Source organism: Microcebus murinus, chromosome 20 (assembly GCF_040939455.1).
Source record: "Microcebus murinus isolate Inina chromosome 20, M.murinus_Inina_mat1.0, whole genome shotgun sequence".
In the NCBI taxonomy this organism is placed as follows: Eukaryota; Metazoa; Chordata; class Mammalia; order Primates; family Cheirogaleidae; genus Microcebus; species Microcebus murinus.
In genome coordinates this window covers 10,577,093-10,600,763 of record NC_134123.1, presented here as the reverse complement: position 1 = coordinate 10,600,763, position 23,671 = coordinate 10,577,093, and the positions used below count along the sequence as shown (strand labels likewise).

The 23,671-nt window shown below is 39.4% G+C and overlaps 1 protein-coding gene across 2 annotated transcripts; it reads right to left on the bottom strand.

Moving 5' to 3' along the window:
• Positions 1-269: 269 nt before the first annotated feature.
• OGFOD1 (2-oxoglutarate and iron dependent oxygenase domain containing 1) lies at positions 270-23,648 on the bottom strand. 2 transcript variants are annotated; one of them, XM_012755913.3, is made up of 13 exons: positions 23,439-23,648; positions 21,120-21,265; positions 16,494-16,540; positions 13,364-13,464; positions 9,789-9,905; positions 8,710-8,801; positions 8,380-8,508; positions 8,010-8,123; positions 6,029-6,108; positions 5,447-5,748; positions 2,484-2,606; positions 1,879-1,937; positions 270-1,401 (listed from the first exon to the last, which is right to left on the bottom strand). In XM_012755913.3, the coding sequence occupies exons 1-13, from the start codon at positions 23,590-23,592 to the stop codon at positions 1,240-1,242; spliced, it is 1,626 nt and encodes a 541-aa protein (XP_012611367.2). In that variant the 5' UTR covers positions 23,593-23,648; the 3' UTR covers positions 270-1,239. The 2 variants fall into 2 exon arrangements, with proteins under 2 accessions (XP_012611367.2, XP_012611368.2); XM_012755914.3 differs by lacking the exon at positions 23,439-23,648 and adding an exon at positions 22,377-23,393.
• Between the last annotated feature and the right edge of the window lie 23 nt (positions 23,649-23,671).

The following is a 23,671-nucleotide window of genomic DNA, read 5'->3' as shown; positions in this document are numbered from 1 at the left end:
GGAATTTAATGCCTGATGATCTGAGGTGGAGCTGAGGTGATGATGCTAGTGCTGGGGAGCGGCTGCAAATACAGTTTGTCGTTAGCAGAGAAGTCTGCACAGTAAATGTAATGCGTTTGAATCATCCCCAAACCATCCCTCTGCCCCCCTCCCGCATCCCTCTGGCCACAGAAAAATTGTCTTCCATGAAACTGGTCCCTGGTGGCAAAAAGGTTGGGGACCACTGCTATAGTTGACCCTACAGTATTTAGGAAAATGAAAGCCACATGTGAAACTAGAATCATTTAATTATTCACAAGCCACAACTCCAGGATGGAAAGGCACTGGGTACCTGGAAATGACTACACATGGCAACAAGCAGCTTATCTTCTTTATTAACCAGAAGTTTCTAGGGGCCATGTGGTTTGTGGTTTGAGGCCAGATCTTTTCCAAGGGAATAGGTACTATACATCATCTAAGTCTACACTGTCTTGTGAGAATCACAGTGGAATGAGCCATAGGCAGTGGGAAAAAGCATAACTCTCATTGCAACACTCATTGTGTCACGACCCTAAGGTGCAGCATGAACAGGATGTAAGGTTCTGTAATTTTCTAAACCAGTATGACTGGGAAGAACAAAATCTGCAATCATTTATGAGTTAAAAAAAAATCACTGGGAACATGGATGAACCTTGAAGACCTTATGCTCGGTGAAGTAAGCCATTCACAAAAGGATAAATACTGTCTGATTCACTTACATGAGGAACACGAGTAGTTAGTAGAGACACAGTAGAATGGTTGTTGCTAGGACAGGGGAGAGTGGGGAGATACTATTTAATGGGTACAGAGTTTCAGTTTGGGAAGATGGAAAAGTTCTAGAGATGGATTGGGGTGATGGATGCACAATAATATGAATATACTTAATGCCATTGAACCGGATACTTAAAGACAGTTAAGCTGATAAATTTTATGTTATAAATATTTTACCACAATAAAAGAAATTTTAAAAATCATGGAAGAAATCAATAAGGAAAAATAACTCAATGTGAAAAAAAACACTTTTTTTAAATCAAGAAATAAGTACATAGCTCCAAGCTCAAGGTCTAGGTTGACGACTAGTCATTGGGTCCTATTAAAGGGCAACAAGCTTTAAGAACAGTCAGACAAGCGACCATGTAGCTCCGCTTCACTCCATGCCTAGCTGTTCCAGACTTCCCAGTACTGATGAAGCATCACGTTGTTCAGCTTTGCCCAGTCCTGTCATTCATAATAGACGAATGAAAAGGCCCAGAAACCTGTTCTGTTTGGGAAGGTTTTCTTTTGTTCCAGGCTTCGGTGGTTAATATGCTTAACGAATTTCAGAGTCTCTCTATCTCTGTAGACCAATGCCAAAGAATTATTTTCTGGATTCACTGTTAGCAGCTGAAATAGATAAATACAATGACACATCAGAGTCCAGAGCTTATTCTCAACTCTTTAAGGATTCACCACTGGATGGTTTCCATATCAAGTACCTACACTGGGGATAGGAAGGTCCTCCCTTTACTAGGGGAGAGCTTTTGTTCTGGCTGTTAAGACATACTCTAACAAGCTCTATTCTAGCACATACCCAGAAAGGTTTTACCTATTGCAGTTATTTCTTACTGAAAGATTTGTGGGAATGCACCACATGGCTCTTCATTTGGAATTTCTCAGGAGGGTAGAATAAATGCTTAGTGATTACCATTTAGCATGTTTATTCCTTGCTATTTTTGGATAGAAATTAGAACCACTGCCAGGCAGATTGACATGGATTTATCAGCTAAAGACACTCGTAGAATGTCATAAAAATTGGGTCTCTGAAGAATGAAAGCTTTCTCATGAACTAAAAAGGATAGTTTGCTATCAGAAGCAACTTACCTCTTCATCTTCACCTTTAGCAATGTAGGAAGTAAAGCCACCAAACTCTGGCTCCCAGCCTTAAAGGGGAAAACAAACAGCATTGAGAAAGCTCTGTCACTGCAAGAGTTACATCACCATCTTAAATCACTGATCCCATGCTGCCTAACAGGAAGGGATCTGGGAGTTCAGTAGTAACCAACTCTACGACTGGTGAGCTTGAATTTATCATCTAGCTTATCAACGATTCCCTTTCCCCTAAATGCCTAATTTCCTGAGACAGCTGAACAGGCTCATTTCAATGAATTCTGAATAAGAAAATTAAATGCTAAATTTATACCAAGAAGGGCAATTATTAATACATAAAAGCTGTAAGCCTTGAGGGATACTTACGGGAAAATTATGGCATGGTCTCTCTCCCCATTTCCTAGTCCAGATATAAATCCTACTTTGAACTGGGAGACTGAAATTCATGACCCCCAAGATCCCTTCCAACTTTAAGGTCCTATAATCTGAGATTCTGGCCAAGGCAAATTACTTCTGAATTGGTACTGCTGTAGGGCGTCACTGGGGAGAGACGGCCTCTCCTGTGGGAACAGTTCACTGCTTTCCTTCCTCCCCCTTACCTTCACAGCCACAGTAGAGAATTAAGTCCAGGGCAAATTCAGCCTTGCAGTTGTCATGGATTAAAGTGTAGTGACCGGTCTTCCAATGCCTCAGTTCTCCTTGGCACGTGGGGACACTTACTTCTAAAGAAAAAAAACAACAGAAGAAGGACCAGAAAATTGAAACAATAACTTTAATGCAACTGGTAGATTGCAAGGGAATGATAATTAGGAAGGATACAGCAATAAGGGGAAATCGTTCCCATAAATCTTCAGCTGACCTGCTGTTCCACCAATTCAGCCTTATAAATGATTGTCAGAAATTACCACATCTAACTGGGGGTAAAAAAAAGTTGGATTTCAGTTTATCTCAGATGGAACAGATTTAGTTGCAAAAAATGAAACACGAATATTATTTTATCTAATCTTGGAGTAGAGAAGATATTTCTCAGCTTATCACCACCAAAAGCAGAAACCATGAAAGGCACAAATAGATCTGATTACTAAAACATTTAAAATTTAAAACATGCTCAACAAAATTAAAAAGCTAACTATTACAACCTGTAGAACAGGGGGTTAATAGTGCTATATGTAACATTTTTTTATAATTGGTAAGAAAATGACAAAAAGGCTAAAGGAAAAATACACTGAGGCCATGACAGGCAGTTCAGGAAAAAAAAATCAATAGGGAAAAATGTACAGCCATGTACCATTAATCAACCAAAGGCAAATGCCATGTTTACCTAACATGATCGTTAGTTTGCTAGGAAGAAAGAAAACATTATGTACAATGCTGGTGGGAGGTTGGCAGGTTTTTGGGAGGGCAATTTGGTAACTGCCTCAAAATTTGATGTATCATCTGTGTTTCTAAGAAGGCGTTCTGAAGAAATAACGGATGCATCCTCATTTATTATGACGGTGAAGAACTGGGAAAAAATCTAAATGCTCAACACAGGACTGATGAAGATCATTTGATGCAATAGCTTGCAGGCATTAAAAATTACACTTCGAACAGTGGTTTTCAAAACTTTTAGCTGTGGAATACATTCTTGAAATAAAAGGTTCTAGAAATGGAATGATGGAAAGCAGATATTTGTAAAACTGCTTTGGTTGGGGGAAGCAAGGATTTCCTAACTGAGGAATGTGTGCAGACCTATTATATTGCTATAAAGGATGTACGATGATGAAAAAGAGGTTTATGAAATAGAAGTTTGTAAAATATTAAGTGGGAAAAATATAGATTACAGAACAATATGGTATCATCTCATTAAAAAATGTGTGTGTGTGTGTGTATATATATATGTATATATACCCCCCTACTTAAGTATATACGTGTATATGCCTACATAGCAAAAAAGACTGGAAGGATATATTCTAAATGTTAATATGGCCGCCTGTAGATTATTATTTTCCTTTCACTTACTTGTTTTCCTAACATTTTGAAATTGAGAGTTATTTTTATGTTGTTTTTTAGAAAAACCTTAAAATTACCAGGTCTATAATGGTTCTGGTTATCCCACTAGATGTGCTCTCCTTATGCCAACATTTAACACGGCTACATGCCCAGCTTTTATCGATAACAATTTTAAAAGAAGCTTTATAGCTCTTCTTTAAGATGGTAAACTTTGTAAATAGTAATTTTCTCATTCACTTTTGTATTCCCCACTGTTTTGGCCCAGGACTTTGTATACAGCAGATGCTCCATAATAGAATACAGCATCTTTTGGTTGCCCGTATAGATTTTCTCCCAAGTTGCAGGTTCCCATGAAAATGAAAGCAAAAAGGAACAGAAGTGGACAAATTTTGTTACAAAGCTCTAGAGACTCCATGGATCCTCACCTGGACTCCTTTTAGGGTCTAGGCATAGATGCCAGTACCAATTATCAAGGAGAACTAATCTTTCAAAGAAAGGGTATCCTGTGTATTGAATAGCACAGAAAAAGCCACCTGGGTCTGGCTTTTCTAAATATTTGTGGTGACCAAAGTGACTGGCTAGTCAGTGTTGGGAGGCCACAGAATGAGTTACGTTGCTTTCAGTTAGCATCTCACACTGCTGATTTTGTTACCACAGGTATTCACCCCTATCTCGGCTCTCCTAACTGCACAGGGTTCTTCTCAAGAAATTAGAGTGGAAGCAGGGGTTGGTAAAACTGAGGAGAGGAACCAGGTAACAGATTTTTCTAATCTGACTTAGTAAGTGCTGAGACATCTAAGCTGAATTTGTAGTTATTCAGTTAATGGTGCCAAAATTTTCACAGGAGTATTACCTCTTACATTTTCTGTATTTTTCTTTTCCAACTTGTTTCTAGATGATTAAACTTCCTCTACTTGTAATAATTTCCTTCTACTTATTTGTCCAAATTCAAGCAAGTTTTCATAGACTATTATTTGTCCTTAGCTTTGATATAGGCTGCTAACCTTCCTCTCCTTTATGTTCTTGTGTTTTAGAGTAATTTTAGGCAAGTTATTTTTCTCTCCACCACTTGTACTATTCTTAGCCTAATAAAATGTACTAGCTGTTCTTCCTACTAGAATGCTTTTCCCACAGATCCTCTTGTCATTCAGATCTAAGCGTAAATAGCAGCACCTCGGAGAGCCTTTTCTAGATCACCCTAAGAGGCCACTCAGTTATCCTTATCATATAACCCTATTACTGTGTTCTGCATAGCACTGATCATTATTTGATGTTTTCAGTGCCTCTTCAGATAAGAGGCATGATTGATGCATGTCTCTGACCAGGGACAGAGGCATGCAGCAATCCTCAGGCAGAGGTATATAAGGGGTGGATGTGTCTGTACACGTTTAATCTGTCTTCTACTAGAATGTAAGCTCCCAGAGATGAGAGACCTTATCTGTTTTGTTCTCTATCTCCTAAAATAAGGCTTAGTGCATAGAAAATGCTCAAGAAATATTTGTTGAATGAATAAATGACTGAATGATGAATGGTTAATGGTAAATAAGGACAAATCCTAACAACACCTTACCTGACTTTGTTTCATTTTCCTCTGGCTCTGGGCCTGTCTGTTGGCTACTGTTGCCAACGGCTGCCTGATTATTCTCTGGCTCAGAGGAGCTATGGCTAGTCCCTTCTTCAGTGCTAGCAGCAGCAGAGGCTGCTGCTTCCTCTTTTTTGTCATCAATCTCATCTTCTTCTGAAGGAGCCAAGAAGTGAAGCTTCAGGCCTGTGAAGTTGGAGAGCAGCAAGAACAGTGCCTCTGAGCGAAATAACTCCATGCAGTCCTTCAGTATATCAGGAAGCTTACTCTCCTCAGCTTTCTCATAAAACCTGAAAAACAGCATTGTCAGTTGTCCATCAAAGCCACAGATGAAAAATTACTCACAGAATAAAAGTGGATCGTTAGCTTTGTACCTCTCTTCCTCAATCTTGGTATAACTTACTAAAGCCTAAGTTATTACAATAGTGAGATTTCGTTAGGGCCTTCTACTGGATGTCCCTGGGAACAAAACATCATTAGGGCAAATGTTCTATTATTGGAAGACAGCCCTGTAGAGAAAGAGGTGGGTGCTGAATGCAGAGGCAAATAATCTCAGATGATGGGTTCTACCTTTTGTTAGGGGGACCTCGGCTGTTCCATTCCACATCTCCTTTCTCCAAGGCCTCACAGACCTTTGCAAATTTCTCAGGCTGGAAAATGAGCAAATAAAAAAGAAGTCAGCAAATCTCACTGTGACCCACACTGGTTTGGCAGGTACAGCAGCTCTGCAGAACATCAACCTGGCTGATCCCTAAAGGTCCAGCTGACTCTCACTCCTTTAACACAATATCCCCTACTCCTGCTGTGGTGAAGCAGAGCAAAGACTGCATAGATCATCAGCTTGCTGAAGATAAGAGACTCGATGGCCATTTTGGACCATTCTCTTACGTAGCTGTGTATCTTACATTACATTGCTAAACCTCCCAAATTCCAGCATTTATAAAATAAGGATAATTAACACAGACTTTTTAACTTACGAGATACTGTGAGAAAAAAAATTAAATTGCATTACAATCAATGTCATTACAATGAAAATCTCTGTATAACAACACTCTCTCGGCCCCAGCTTGTTCCCTTATTTAATTAATAAGCTCTAAATTCCAAAAGTTAGGTACAATATAAGAAGCTGTTTGATTCATTATATATTCTCCATAAGAGGCTTTACATTTATTTGTTTAATGCAGTTTCCCAAGTGGTCCTAGCAGTAAATATGTGAAAAGGGGAAGGATTCCACAGCATAGTTTAAGTAAGCTCAATTAATAGGGTTAAATTTACTATAATACTTCTCAAAATCTTAATATGCTAATGTCAGCAATAAGATTCTGAGAGAGACAGAGACAGTATATAGTATCTCTCAACCTTTTTTATTTATTTATTTATTTATTTTTTATTTTTTTTAAAGCCAGTCAAATTTAGCAGTGGGGGGTTGAATACCAACTTTAGTGACACTAATGTGAATAAGTTCTGATAACCCACTACCATCGGACCAGCCTCAACCTTTATTCATGGAGGAACAGCTCTTAGGACTATGATTCCATGGGACCCATGGTTAACTGTGAAACACCACACGAGCCTGAGTTATCTCATTTGGCCCTCACAGCAACTCTGTAACAAAGACAAGGCAGGTATTATCCCAGCATAACTGCTGATGAAATAATGACCCAGAATGGGCCGGGCGTGGTGGCTCACACCTGTAATCCTAGCACTCTGGGAGGCTGAGGTGGGCAGATTGCTCAAGCTCAGGAGTTCGAAACCAGCCTGAGAGAGACCCCGTCTCTAATAAAAATAGAAACAAATTAATTGACCAACTAAAAATATATATACATTTTAGTGATAGTCAAACTATTTCATACCAAAAAAAAATAATAATAAAATATATACACAAAAAATTAGCAGGGCATGGCGGCCATATGCCTGTAGTCCCAGCTACTCGGGAGGCTGAGGCAGGAGGATCGCTTGAGCCCAGGAGTTTGAGGTTACTGTGAACTAGGCTGATGCCATGGCACTCACTCTAGCCTGGGCAACAAAGTGAGACTCTGTCTCAAATAAATAAATAAATAAATAAAGACGCAGAATGAGTTTGTGATTTGCTCAAGTTATTAAAACCACAGAGCGATGACACAAATATAGGTCTTCTGATTTCTGACCTCCTTCCACTATAAACAAGCTGCCTCATCCTTGTCAAATATTCATTAATAGATATTGATCCATTAGTAATCTGTCTATTATTAAAAGTAATAATAAGCACCATATCCATCAGACTAGAAAGGTAACTATACATAACTCCTCTGGGTGGAAGCTTCTGTATATTTGTGTTTACCATTAAGACTCTAGAGAACTGGAAAATACCCAAGGGACTCTTAATCCACAAAGCAAACAACTGACACCAATGTGAGCTATCATTATTCTTTCTATATTTTATGTGAAGAAGGGAATGACATGAACATTCTAATCAGGAACAAAACAAAAACCCCAGTGATGCCTATTCATCCATTCAGGAAGCAAAACTGCATGCCACACAAGATATATAGAACAGGATATGCTAGCCTACCTTAAGAAACTCCTTCAGGAGAATTTCAGAACTTTCTTCAAACTCTTCTTGAATTTGAACTTGGTAATCCATGTCCAGATAAGTAGGGTTGATCCAATCATATAAAATTTCATGCTTAGAAGCAGCAGATGCAAAAGTTAATTCCTACTGGTTTTGTTTTTACATCATTTCACACTAGTAAAACACATGCAAATCCTCATAGTTTAATAGGAAAATTTTGCCTGAGAAAGACACTATCAAAAGTGTAAGAAAAGTACAAGGGGCAAGCTCAAAGTCTAGTTTCATTATCAGGGAATAGTTAATTTTAAAATCAGAAAAACAAATGATATGCTATAGCTCCTAAGATAAGGATACCAGCAATTATCCTTACATCTTGTGGGATGTGAGGGCTTCGAGGTATGACAGGTTCAAAGTAGTTGGGCGGTCTGGTCAGTGAAGGACCATGAAACCAGCCGCTTATAGACAAACGTGACTTTTCTTCAGAGAGGACTTCAGACACCTGAAAAGACAAGTCCGGCAACACATCAACACAAAGAATAAGGGGGAACATCACCAGCCAATGCATATTAATTTCAGGGTCCTCTATGCTAAATGTACAATCTCATCAGATAATGAGTCTAACAGGAAGCTGTCATGTTTAGATAAAGGGTAACTAAAAAGCACAATCCTTAGTACTCTATTTGTGGCTTACAATCTTTACCTGGTGAAAGGACACTGGAGACACTTCAAAGAAAACCAGTTTGTTCCATGCAGGGATAAGAGACTTGACAATCTGCTTCGGCTGATAGTGTTCTGCACCAGAAGAGAACGCATCTATGAATGTGGTTCATTATCATTAACCAATTCCAGGCTGCCTCATTTGACTCTTGACAATTCCCAAATTTCCGAGGGTATCTAGATGTACCCTCCAGATCCTGAAGTACCACACCCTTCCATCTGTCTCACTCGTACTTGCTCGTTTGCCTAGATGGCATCTGTTCTTGCTACACTATCCATCTATTACTGAGGAGGGCTGGAATAAGTTCTGACAGTTTCCTGGAGTCAACCATTCAAAAAAACCTTGACTTTTTGTCAAATGGACTGGTCTCAGCAGATTCATAGCCACAGGCAGTTTTTTTTTTTTTTTTTTTTTGAGACAGAGTCTTGCTCTGTTGCCCAGGCTAGAGTGCTGTGGCATTAGCCTAGCTCACAGCAACCTCAAACTCCTGGGCTCAAGTGATCCTCCTGCCTCAGCCTCCTCAGTAGCTGGGACTACAGGTACGCATCACCACATTTGGCTAATTTTTCTATTTTTATTAGAGATGGGGTCTAATTTTTTCTGTATATTTTTAGTTGTCCAGATAATTTTGTTTAATTTTTTTGGTAGAGACGGGGTCTTGCTCTTGCTCAGGTTGGTCTCGAACACCAGAGCTCAAGCGATCCTTCTGCCTCGGCCTCCCAGAATGCTAGGATTACAGGTGTGAGCCACCATGCCTGGCCCACAGGCAGCTTATAGGAGGTCTACGCTTCCATGATCAGTATTCACAAAGTAGGGCCTGAACATTTCTCATCTTAAAATGATTCTATATCTCTGGAATAATGACTATTTTAAGTACAACTTAAAAAGGTAGTTGTCAGGGCTGGCATTAATTCCTCCTGAGGTAGGATATAATAATATAATGAATGGCTTCTACTTCCTTTGAGGAACCCAGACATTGTAGATAAGAATGGTGATACTGAAGCAACTCAGCTTTAATTCAGAAGTGGCCACTGGTGGTGAAGAGGACGCGCTTGTCTTACCATCGATGCTGTACAGGTCCAGGGTGCCCCCAAAGCTTCTGTCCCAGGAAGGAACCAAGTACAAAATGAAGGCTATCCGGCGCCCTTCCAACTCATCGTCATGGCAGAGTAGGGCATCTACAATAGTGTAAGGCACACATTAGATCCGTGTGCAGACAACGAACAGCTGACATCTGACTCTGCGTTTAATATCAGTCCACCTGACATTCATCTGTAATGTTAGTTTCAGCTTTAAATGTCCTCCAGCTTCAAAATGACACTTATTTTTTCTCTTTTGTAAGTACAGAAAGAAAACTCAGTCAATATAGAAAAGTCTAAAAACACTGAAGAATGCATGTATAGATAATCCAGATATAATCACTAACAATATTTTTGCATATATTCTTCCAGTATTTTTCTTACATAAATGTATTTACTTTTTTTTAAAAAATGACATCCTATAGTGTGATTGTGCTTTTTAAACTACATGGCAAGTGTCTTTCCATATCAATATACACACTGATATCACTTTTAATGGCTATAGTTATTCTACCATATGGATTATGAATTTACCTCCTTCCTTCCTTTTATCAATTTGTATTTGTTAATTAAATGGTTTCTATTTCTTGGCTTTTATAAAGAATGTTTAATGAACATTATTGTATATGGATCTTTTTGTACATTAATTTCTTTTTTTGTTTATTATTATTATTTTTTATTTTCTACATTAATTTCTTGAGCTAAATTTTGAAAAGCCATTTGGTGGGGCTGAACAAGGTAGTCGTCCATGCAAGGTTAGACACAGAGGGAAAGCTATGGTGAACTGAGATGTTTACACATGGAGGGATTGTTTCGATAAATACAAACATTGAAGATATTGGGAACCAGGCTTTTCACTGTTGAAAAGGGAATTACAAATATGGAAAAGGAGGAATCTAGAATGAACCTTGTTGTGTTAACTGGAATTAGAGGAATCACTATGAATTTAGTTTCCTATATCCCTATCTATAGTTATATAGAGAAATACAAATGTCAGTGTATGTGTGCATCTGTGTGTGTATGTATATACATATACATATACACACACACACACACACACACACACAACCTCTTTCCACTGGAAGGGTCTAGAAACAATGATATCCTAATAGCAAAGACACTTAGGAGTCAAGAGCTTGATTTTTAAGTATCATTCTTCAGTCAAAGGAACTGGGGTTCTTTGGAAGAATGGCCAACTCCAGGACATTCTAGGACCTGGGCATGGTAAATACAAGATAAGCCTGGAAAATCTTGTTTTGCTAAAGTAAGAAGTAAAAGAATGATGGGGATTTAGCAAAAGGACATAGAAGTCAGTTGGAAGGCTTTTGTTGATTGAATCAAGGACAGTAAGAGCATCAATATAATGATAGTAACGGAGAACAGCCCATTACATAAATGGTAATCCATAAATCCATACCAATATAAATGAATGAATAAGTGAGGAGAGAGAAAGGTTTTCTTCATAGTGGAATGTGACAAACAATAAATGTAGAGAAATGATTGTATTATAAAATCACCATTTGGCAACCTTGTTAAATTATATAGTACTAATAATTTAGCAAGAAACAACAGAGAATGCTGTAACAAGTGAATCAAAGTTTGATGGGAAATGGAATATTTATGTACTCTCCCCACAAAATACATACTGACAAAGGGAAAGAGAACAGTTGAAAATACTGACATGAGCTACCACCTTAATCAAGTGATCTAAGTTATCACTAATAATGTGACACACAGAAACTGTGTACCACCTGATAGGATGCAGTGAAAAGAATACAGCATTAATTCTGTGATATTCCTGCCATGGATCTAAGCATGAGGAAACATCAGACAAACTCAAACTGTGAAAATTTTACAAAATAACTTGTTTGTAAATCTTCAGAAGCCGTAGGATTATGGAAGTCCAGGAAAGACTGAGGAAGTGTTGTAAACTGAGGGAGACTGAAGAGACATGATAACTAAATGCAACATGCAATCCTAGACTGGATCCTTTTGCTATAAAGGACCAAATAATGAAATTTCAACGGGGCCTGTGAATTATATTGGAATAATATATCAACATTAATTTCCTAATTTTGGTAATTTATTACTATCACATAGGAGAATGTCCTTGTTGTAGAAATGCCTAAAGTATTCAGGGATCATGGGACATCATGACAACAACCAACTCTCAAGTAAAACAGGAAATATATTATGTGCATATGGTTGCCACTTTTCTGTAAGTTGGAAATTACTTCAAATTAAGAAGAAAAATAATAATGGGAAATGAAGGTATATGATATGGGTTTTTGTATGTATCACCGAATTACCCTCCAAAATTTATTAGCAATTTATACTTCCCCAGGACAGTATATGAGAACAAACCTAAATCAAAATTTTATTTATTAAATTAAAAAAAAACCCCACTTTTCCTTATAGGTAAAAAATGAAACTTGTTTTCAAAAAAACAATCATGGGGCCAGCCTTGGTGGCTAATGCCTGTAATCCCAGCACTTTGAGAGGCTGAGGCAGGACTGCTTGAGCCCAGGAGCTCTAGCCTGAGTGAGTGAGACCTTGTCTCAAAAACAAAAACAAACAAAAAAACAACAACATTTATATGCTTAGAAAGGGAACTGGAAGGATATACTCCAAACTGATGACAATGGGTATTTCTGAAGAGAAGGTCGGGCAGGGAGAGGTAAAGGAGACTTTCATGGTTTATATCGTTTACTTGCACATTGTTTGAATTTTTTTCCTTAAGAATATTTATTTATTACCTTCAAAATAAAAAAGAAGACAAAATAGCATTGAAGGAGATGGTTCTTTCTTAGGAAGTCTAAGTTTATATTAATAATATCGTCTCTGGATTTCCTGATACTTTATGCAAAGTTGGTGTATATGTATATAATGAGCATATTCCTGATAATATGGTCAATAGCTTTCATCAGATGCCCAAATAGAACCACTGCTTATACCTTCTGATAGGGTGGGAATTTCTACATATGAACTGGGTCCTTATTAGGAAGATCCTGACTCTTTGCAGGGACATTTAGTCTAGTATTTTGGTACAGTGATGATATCTTTCCATCATTGTTGAGTTAAAGCCTTTAAATCTTGCCAACATCAGGATTTTTTTGTTTGTTTTTAAGAGACAACGTCCTGCTGTGTTGCCCAGGCTGGAGTACAGTGGTATGATCATAGCTCACAACAGCCTTGAACTCCTGTGCTGAAACAATCCTTCCTCCTCAGCCTCCCAAGTAGCTAGGCGTGTGCTACCAAGCTGGCTAATTTTTAAGTTTTGTAGAGACGGGGCTTTGCTATGTTGCCCAGGCTGTTCAGACTCCTGGCCTCAAGCAATCCTTCTGCCTCAGCCTCCCAAGTGGCTGGGACTATAGGTGTATGCTACTACACCCTGTTAATTTTTTCTATGTTTTTGTAGAGATGGGGTCTCACTCTTGCTCAGGCTAGTCTTCAACTCCTGGCATCAAGCAATCCTCTACCTTGACTTCCCAAAGCTGTGGGATTACAGGCATGAGCCACTGCATCAGGTCCTGACATCAGGACTTGGTCTTCCTTACCAGTGAATTCATATTTAGCACAGGACATGTCAATAGTTGATTCCAGGTCAATTTCAGAAATGTCAGAAAGCCAGGTCCGGAAATCTTCAAACAGAATTTTCCTAGAAATGTAAATAAAAGATAACTTGTTATGCCAGTGTGGGCTCTGTTTGAATCTAGGCCACAACTGTTCTTTCCTAGAGGTCACATTTTATTCAACAGATTCATTCTCAGATCTTATTCAAGAGATCCTGAGAAATGTTTCTCAGTTTAAACTCGAATAGTTTAAGACTTGTATTTTCAGAGAATAAATGTAAATCTCTATCTACCATGGGATATTTTTGTTCTAATGTTGCCTTTTATATTTTCAGTATTCTCTTCCTCCTAAACTATTTTTTTCTTTTTGAGACAAAGTCTTGCTCTGTTACCCAGGCTAGAACTCATGGGCTTAAGCAGTCCTGCCTTAGCCTCTCAAAGTCCTGGGATTATAGGCATGAGCCACCACGTCTGGCCCCATAACAGTTTTGTTTTTTTTTTAAATAAGTTTGTTTTTTCACCTATAAGGAAAAGTGTTGTTTTTTTATTTAATAAATAAAATTTTGATTTAGGTTTGCTAGAGTGCAGTGGTGTCATCACAGCTCACTGCAACCTCAAACTTGGGCTCAAGCAATTCCTCCTGCCTCAGCCTACCAAGTAGCTGGGACTACAGGTGTGTGCCACCATGCCCAGCCAATTTTTTCTATTTTTTGTAGAGATGGAGTCTCTTGCTCAGGCTGATCTCAAACTTGTGGCCTCAAGCAATCTTCTACCTCGGCATCCCAAAGTGCCAGGATTATAGGCTTGAGCCACTGTGCCAGGCCCCTCCTAAATGTAAAGTATGCACTATCATGGCAGCAGTTTGGCCTTTGTCATAACAACTTATCATACCAATGTTCTATTCCAAATTACTGATTTTCAGACATGTTTCCCAGCATTAAAATGGAAAGCTCAGTTGTTTTCCTTTACATACTTTACTTCGAATATCAAATGTGTGGGTTTTTTCCCCCCACACTGACCAGTTCACTGACACCAGCTGGGGTATCCTACGATTCAATTCTGACACCACCTACCTCGGATTAGCACAAGTTAAGGGCTTAGTCCCAGAAGACTGCCACCGCCCCGCTCCCTGCAAACACACACACCAATTAACTTTTTTTTTTTTTTAGACAGAGTCTTACTCTGTTGCCCAGGCCAGAGTGCCATGGTGTCAGCCTAGCTCACAGCAACCTCAAACTCCTGAGCTCAAGTGATCCTTCTGCCTCAGCCTCCTGAGTAGCTGGGACTAAACGCATGCGCCACCATGCCCAGCCAGATTTTTCTATATATTTTTAGTTTTCCAGCTAATTTCTTTCTATTTTTAGTAGAGACAGGGTCTTGCTCTTGTTCAGGCTGGTCTTGAACTCCTGAGCTCAAACAATCCACAAGCCTCGGCCTCCCAGAATGCTAGGATTACAGGCGTGAGCCACCACACCTAGCCTACACCAATTGTTAAGTCCAGCATTAACAGAAAAACCCCCAAACCCTGTAAAATAATTTAAAGAGGATTTATTTTGAGCAGAGTATGTGTGACCGACAGCCTGAAGCACATGGTTTTAATAGGTTCTGAGAAAATGTGCTTGAGGCAGCCAGGTTACAGTTTGGTTTTATACATTCATGGAGATAGGAATTACATATAAAATAATAAATCAGTAAGTGGAAGGTGCATATTGGTTTGGCCTGAAGGTGGGTTTAAAGATTCTTTGATTCCTAATTGGTTAAATAAATGAAGCTTTGCCTAAAGACTTGGAATGTTTTAAGATAAGGAAGTTTGTTAATCAGAATAAAGCCACAGACATATACCCAGACTCAAGTGATCTGTTAAGTAAACTGATGGCTTGCAGGTGTGGTTTAACCCTTGTCTTGCCTGGCCATAGGCCTGTTAATGATTTAGTATCTTACTATTACAAAGAATAACTCCAAAAGGGAGGGCAGTAACAGGGCTTGCCTGACCTCCCTTCTCAAGGTTGGCAACTCAGCTTTAAGATTTTTCCGGGGTCACCCTTGGCCAAGAAGGGGTCCATTCTGTCGACTGGGGGACTTTTTAGAGGTTCCCACAACTTCCCCCTAGGTTTGATAATTTTGCTACTGATATGGGGCAGGGACCTCTCTTAGGGGCCTGCCAAGTTCCCCAGCATGGAAACAAAGGAAAATCTTGATCAAATCCCTTTTAGGGAAGTTGCAGGCACCTGGCTAGCCTTGAAAAGTGAATAGGCAACCAGATGAGAATAATGGCTCTCCAAGTAAGCCAGAGTCATAAGGTGTTTTAGTGTCCCATGGAAACTAAAATACAGCATCTTAACATACATTCTAGAGTTGTTTTTCAGAAACATCCATGGATATGGAAAATGCAGAAGGGAGAAGTAAGGGAACTGAAATCTGATCTCCATTCTTTGTTCTAAATTTCTGCCTGAGGGGCCTGTCCCACATCCTAACATTCCTTTCCACTAATGCAGAAATGTCTGAATCCACCTATGACTCCTCCATTTCAAGACAGCCACCTTTTTGGGCCAGGCAAATGTATTTCCACTTATTGATTTACAATTTTGCCTGCCTTTAAAAACCCTGGCTTGTAAGCCATTGGGGAGTTTGGGCCTTAAGCAATAGCTTCTCATACTCCTTGCATGGCACCCTGCAATACAGATGTCCCTTTCTCCAGCTGCAACTCTTAGCTTTGGTATCACACCGGGTAAGTGGACTCTAGTTTTGTTCGGTAACCCTAGAATGCCTCAGAACTCAGGAAAACAGTTTGCTTACTAGATTACTGGTTTATTATAAAAGGATACAACACAGGAACAGCCAGATGGAACTGCCCACCCAACATGTGGAAAATGGCATCTCCAGTGTTAATTTGTGTTTCCTTGGTTACTAACAATGCAGAACATTTTATCATTAAGAACTTGAGTCTTGGAAGGAGACAGACTTGGGTTTGTATCCTAGTTCCCTTAAACGTAATTTCTCAGTCTGTAACATGCGATGATAATGTCAACAAAGATTATATGACATAACATGTAAAGCACTTAAGTAGTCTGCCTGGCACATATTAGGCATCTAACGAATATGATTACTTGCTTACCTTAAAGCAGAGATATGAGGCTCTTTTCTCTTCTTCAAATCATCAGACTTGATCATGAAATAAGAAAAAAAAAGGAATTTCTTCATATATTATACACACAAAAGACAGTAGTTTAGTGAGTTACTCTGGCAGTATAGCATTGTAGTTAAGGGCCTAAAATATGAAGCCAGATTGCCTAAGTTTGACAAAGGGCCCCTCCATTTAGTGGCTCTTTGACTTGGGCTATTTAGCCTTTCTGCCATATACACTGAACAAATACTTAAGTAGTTATTATAGTGAAGTTTATATGCTTGTTGAGGGAGGTAGACAACAAACACAAAAAGTGTTAGTATAAAGAAGGTGGTAAGTACATAAGGGAAAAAACCACAGGGAAAGAAGGATGGGGAGTATTAAGAGGGGGAGGGGCCTGCAATTGTAAACAGGGTGGCCGAGGCAGACTTCAGTGAGGTGAAGCAAAGACTTGAAGGAAGCTGGGAAGTGTGGCAAGGGAACAGCACGCAAAAAGCATTCAAGGCCCTGAGTGTGAATGCATGCCTGGCCTATTCAAGCTGTTTCCAGGGGACTGCATGGCTAGAGCAGACAGTGAGGGGGAGAGCAGTAGGAGATGAGGCCAAAGGGGTAATGGGCACCTTAGAGCCATTCTACATATTTTGGCTTTTACTCCAAGAAACGAGGAGCCATTGGAGTTTTTGTGCAAAGGAGTAATATCTTTTTGAGGTAAAATTCACACAACATAAAATTTACCATTTGAACTATTTGAAATTGAAAGTGTACAATTCAGTAGATTTTAGTATATTCACAATGTTGGGTAACATCAGCACTATTTAATTCCAGAACTTTTTAACACTCCAAAAATAACCCCTTCTCCTGTACCTAGAAGGTCACTCCCCATCCTCTCCTTGCTCCAGCTCCTGGCAACCAATAATCTACTTTTTGGCTAAATGTATTTGCCTATTCTAGATATTACATATAATTGGAGTCATACAATATGTAGCCTTTTGTGACTGGCTTCTTTCACTTAGCTCAATGTTTTCAAGGTTCATCCATGTTGCAGCAGATAATAGTACTTCATTCCTTTTCATGGCCAAATAATATTCCATTGTGTGGGTATACCACATTTTATACATTTTGGTGTTTATCTATTCATCAGTTGATGGACATTTGAGTTGTTTCCACTTTTTGGCTATTGCAGATACCAGTACTTCATTCCTTTTCACGGCCAAATAATATTCCATTGTGCAGGTACACCACATTTTATACATTTTGGTGTTTATCTATTCATCAGTTGACGGACATTTGGGGTTTTTCCACTTTTTGGCTATTGCAGATACCAGCACTTCATTCCTTTTCATGGGCAAATAATATTCCATTGTGCAGGTATACCACATTTTATTTATTTTGGTGTTTATCTATTCATCAGTTGACGGACATTTGGGTTTTTTCCACTTTTTGGCTATTATAATGCTGCTATGAACACCTGTGTTTTTATGTAAACATATGTTTTTCAATTCTCTTGGCTCCACTTACATTTTAAAAGAACACCATGACTGTGACTGTGTAGGTGGGTGAGGGTAGAAGGGAAACTGGATGATACATTAATAGAATAATCATGGTGAGAGACAGCTCAGACTAGGTGTTGGCTGTTGGCAATGGAAGTAGTAAGAAGTGGGTTTTTCTGGATATACAATTATGTGTCACTTAACACAACATATTGTGATAAAGTCGTTAAGAGATTTCTCATTGTTGGAACATCATGGAGCATACTTACACAAACCTAGACAGCATAGCCTATTACAAACCTAGGCTATATGATAGTATAGCCTATTGCTTCTAGACTACAAACCTGTGTAGCATGGTACTGTACTGAATACTGTAGGCAATTGTAACAGAATGGTAAGTATTTATATATCTAAAAACAGAAAAGGTACAGTAAAAATGAGGTATTATAATCTTTTGATACCACCATTGTATATGTAGTCCACTATTGACAGAAATGTTGTTATGCAGTGCCTACCAGTATTTTGAAGGTAAAGACAGAATCTCCCAATGGACTAGATATAAGATGTAGGAGAAGAATCAAGGATGACCTCATTTTTGGCATGAGCCACTGGAAACATTAGGTTGCCATTAACTGAGATGGGGAAAACTGCAGAGGAGCAGATTTAGGGGGAGGAGACCAGGAGTTTAGTCTTGGACTTAAATGTGAGACACTTACTAGAGATCCAAGAGGAGAGGCAAAGCCATGAGACTCCATGGAAATTTGTGTACCATAGGGAAGTGGTCCAAGGATTAAGCCCTAGAGTACTCTATCATTAAGAAGTCAGGTAGAAGATGAAAACCTAGCAAAGGAAACTGAGAAAAAATAGCCAGTGGGGTAGAAGAAAAATCAAGAGCATGGTAACCTGAAAGTAAAGTGAAAAAAATGTCTCCAGGAGGAAGGAGTGAAATAGTAGGACAAATACTGCTGATAGGTCAAGGAAGGACTAAAAACTGGTCATCAGATTTACTAATGTGGAGGTTACAAGTGACCTTAACAAGTATAGTTTCAGTGAAGATGTAGACGTGAAAGCCCGATTCAAGTGGGCTTACCAGAGACTGGGAGGAGAGGAATTTAAGACAATACAGACAACTCTTATAAGGAATTCTGCTGTTAAGGGGAGCGGAAGAATAGGGTGGTAACTGAAGAGGAAAGTTAGGTGAAGAACTTTACTTTTTCTTATGATGAGAAGAACAGTTATTTTGTATGTTAACCGGAATGATCCAGAGGGAAGGAAAAACTGATAGTTTCCTCACCTGTAAAGTGCAATATACTTCTTTTGCAGAAAGTGCAATATACTTCTTTCTTGAGTTGTTATGAAGAATTAATAAATATACAATATTGGGCAACTACTAATGACAAACTTGGTTAGGGGGGGTTGAAGATGTCAGAGATCCAATTATCAAGTCATTACATACCACAAGCAAAGAAAAAGGATATGGATGAGGACCGAAAGGGCAGGAGTCTGAGAACAGGTTTTATATCTGCTGTCTTAGGGTGGGAGGTCCCATCCAAAAGTGATCATAGTAAAAATTATTCACAGCAGTTTCACCAAACTGCTGTGATCCAAAGTAATGTGGATCCAAAGTAATGGCTGCTCCTTTTTTTTTTTTAAACACCCAGAGCACTTTTTATTATCTTGCCTCTCATGTACTTCACAATGAAGCATTTTCATCTACCAAATTACATTAAGTAAAAACCACTTTGATGTCTCAATTTTAGTAATCAGAGATGCATATAGCCCTAAATCAACAAGAGGCCAAGTGTTTGATGATTACAAAGGCAGATAACTGAGGTTTTTAATTAACCTGTGCAATCTTACTATGGATAATTTAATTTTCATTATACTTCCTGAATTATTAAGAGTCACATCATTCACGTATTTAACCTAGTTAATTCAATCATTTGTATAAAGTCCAAAGACACACAGATTGGGGAAGGGCTGGATACAAGATGACCAGATGATCAGCTCTAGTGTAAAAGACTAAAAGAGAGAGAAATCTGTTATTTACTCTTATCCCAGATAAAATCAAATGGGAAAATGCAAAGAAAACAAAATAATTTGTCTTTATTTTATTTTTTTGCAATTTTAAGGACTGATATCTTTGAGGTTTTTCTAACGGATTTCTAAGAGTGATGTACTCTATGTACTGAAAGATATATTCCGAAACTGGGGAAACCAATGTCCTATTAATATATTTCTATACCTAGACTGGGTTGTATCTTTAAGAGCAGAAAAGCCTAAAAAGATAGTCTTTTCTGCCAAATTATAAGTAAACTTTCCACCAAAAAAAGAATGGATTTAACTCTCTGCAGGACATATTACAATGCAGAACATACTGTAATACATCAATTCACCTAAAAGAAAGACATGAACTCAAAATTTTAAATGGTAATTATTTTCCAATGTACAACTCTCTTCATTATATCACTCCTTCAAATGTACTTAACTTCTTTGTTTATAATGTACTTACTCACTGGGTTAATTTATTTCTTGACTATCTCTGTCACCATCCATTATCATCCTTTTTTTTTTTTTTGAGACAGAGTCTCACTTTGTTGCCTAGGCTAGAGTGAGTGCCATGGCGTCAGCCTAGCTCACAGCAACCTCAAACTCCTGGCTCAAGCAATCCTTCTGCCTCAGCCTCCCAAGTAGCTGGGACTACAGGCATCCGCCACCATGCCCGGCTAATTTTTTTCTATATATATTAGTTGGCCAATTAATTTGTTTCTATTTATAGTAGAGACGGGGTCTCGCTCTTGCTCAGGCTGGTCTCGAACTGCTGACCTCAAGCAATCCGCCCGCCTCGGCCTTCCAGAGAGCTAGGATTACAGGCGTGAGCCACCTCGCCCGGCCTATCATCCTATTTTTTTTAAAGTCTTACAGGGCAGGAATTGTCAAAGTCTCCCATACAATAATTATAGCAGTTAACACTCGGTAAGCTTAGGTTAAATGAAAGAATGCTTTTAACAATGTCAAGGTGAGGCCCTTCCAAGGCAAATCCAACTTAAAACCTCTAAAGGTATTGAGTGATTTTATAGACAAAGAATTTCTGAGGTGGAAGAGCTAATGTGACGGGAATAAATACCTGCTGGAACTTATATAAATCATTATACTTTTCATGGAAGTCCAAGTTCAAAAGTTCCTTCTGAAGCTCTTCCAAGAAGTCTTGGCTTTGAATGAAATTTGGGATCTGGCAGTGAAGAAAGGGGTCCATGTCCATGACAATGGCTTCTGTTGGAAGGAAAACATTACACTATGGCTTTTTCCCCTTTTGTATTTTATTTCTTTTCTTTTGTTTTTTTGAGACAGAGTCTCACTCTGTTGCCCGGGCTAGAGTGCCGTAGCCTCAGCTTAGCTCACAGCAACCTCAAACTCCCGGGCTCAAGCAATACTTCTGCCTCAGCCTCCCGAGTAGCTAGGACTACAGGCATGTACCACCATGTCCGGCTAATTTTTTTTTCTATATATTTTTAGTTGGCCAATTAATTTCTTTCTATTTTTAGTACAGACTGGGTCTTGCTCTTGCTCAGGCTGGTTTCAAACTCCTCACCTTGAATGATCCTCCTGCCTCAGCCTCCCGGAGTGCTAGGATTACAGGCGTGAGCCACCATGCCCTGCCTGTATTTTATTTCTGACCCCCAAGTAACACAGCAGAAAGAATACGAAAGGAGACGGTCATGAATTTGGGGGAACCTAACACTTAAAGTCTAAGATTTGGGGTAAGATTTATAAGCTCTCCCCTTTCTTCCTTTAACCACTCAATGCTACTTTTTAAAGATACTGTTTAAAATACTAGTCCTTAAGATGAGTACACTAAACTAGGGTTGATGTCACTAAACTAGGGTTCCTACTCTTTTTTTTTAGTTTCAATGATTATTTATTGAATTGAATGTATTTTAGATTCTTAATTCATTTTCCCCAAACTTACAGTATAAAAGTAAATGAGAGTAGCAACACTGGCTGGTAATTTCTCTTTAATCCTGCCTTTTCTTTTCCCAAGTTACTTTTGGAGGGATTTACTATATATTAGTATATCTTTAAAAAAAAAATCAATTCAGGCATAACTATCTCTAATTCCTTGATTTCTACCCCAACATTTTACTCACTGCCTCTGATAGGCTAGATTACCACCCCTGTAATAATTACCAACTCCTAGGTGCCAGGCCCAGTGGTACTTTAAAGGCATTATCTCATTTCATCTACTCAACAACTCTAAGGTAGACATTACCACTATACCCATCCTACAGATGAAGAAATAGAGAAGTCTCTTGAGAGCACAGAGCTTGCACTTTAAACATTAACCTATCACTTTCTGTATGTCTCCAGCACACCCAGGACTCACCTCTTCAAAGCACTTCAGGACTAAAACAAAAATCAGGCCAAACTTTAGAAGGGAACATATAACGCATTATAAGGTGATATTTGAAGTTGAGGCTGGAATCGTTTGATGTAGGTTCCTTCCCTTGGTCAAAAGGCATTTATTTTCATGAGTCATTTAGCTGAACTACAGGCATGTAAAAAAACGGGTAGGCTCAGGAGCCTAATATCTGGCAGCTCACAAGAAATGCTCTGGGCTAGACTGCCATGGGACAACGGAGCATTGCCTTTAGAGGAAAAATTACATAAGCCATTCAAATATTTGTCCACATGCTTATTTTTGTTCTGTTTTGTTTGAGACAGAGTCTTGCTCTGTCGCCCCGGGTAGAGTGCAATGGCGTGATCACAGCTCACTGCAACCTCAAACTCCTGGGCTCAAGCGATCCTCCTGCCTCAGCCTTCCGAGTAGCTGGGACTGCAGGTATGCGCCACCATGCCCGACTAATTTTTCCTATTTTTGGTAAAGACGGGGTCTCGCTTTTGTTCAGGCTGGTCTGGAACTCCTGACCTCGAGCGATCTTCCCACCTAGGCCTCCCATAGTGTTAGCATTACAGGCATGAGCCACCGCGCCCGGCCTCCAAATGTTTATTAGTCCTTACTCAGAGAAACATTTCTTGATGCCTGCAAACTTATTGATCCTATTCAGCATCTTTCTGAGGTAAATACTATTAACTACTCCGTTTTGCTTAAGAAGGAATTGAAGTTTAAAGAAGTTCAATCCATTGCCCAACGACGCAAAATCAGTGGAGAGGATTCTAACTCACTAATCTGATTCCAGAATTCACCTATCAACTTCCTGAAACTCTTCGGCCTATGTTTCTTCCTCTTCTCAGGTTTCTAATTTCAAACTGAATTTGGAATGAAAGGGAGCAGCCGCCGAGACAGGGGGTCGGAGGTGGCCAAAGTCCTCGAAGAGCCTCCTTCTCCCCTGCGGCCCCGCAGCCTAGGGCTCGGCTCTATTCCCAGGTCGTCTTCAGAGGCCCCAGACCCCTGCGCGGCGGCTGCTCCCTCACAGAGCCCGGTTACCGTGACTGAACGGCGTCCTACGTCTCCAGGCCTCTGCCACCTGCTTTTTCAAGGTTTCCTCCGTGACAGCGGCCGAAAACTCCGCCATCACCTCCTTCTTTCCCTTTTTTCCCACCCGGGCAGGGCCGGGCTCAGCTGGCCGTTTCCCACTCATCTCCTCATAAAGTATACAGCCACGCCACACTGATCAAGAGGCTACTTTCCTAAGGAGACTACAATCCCCAGAATGCCCC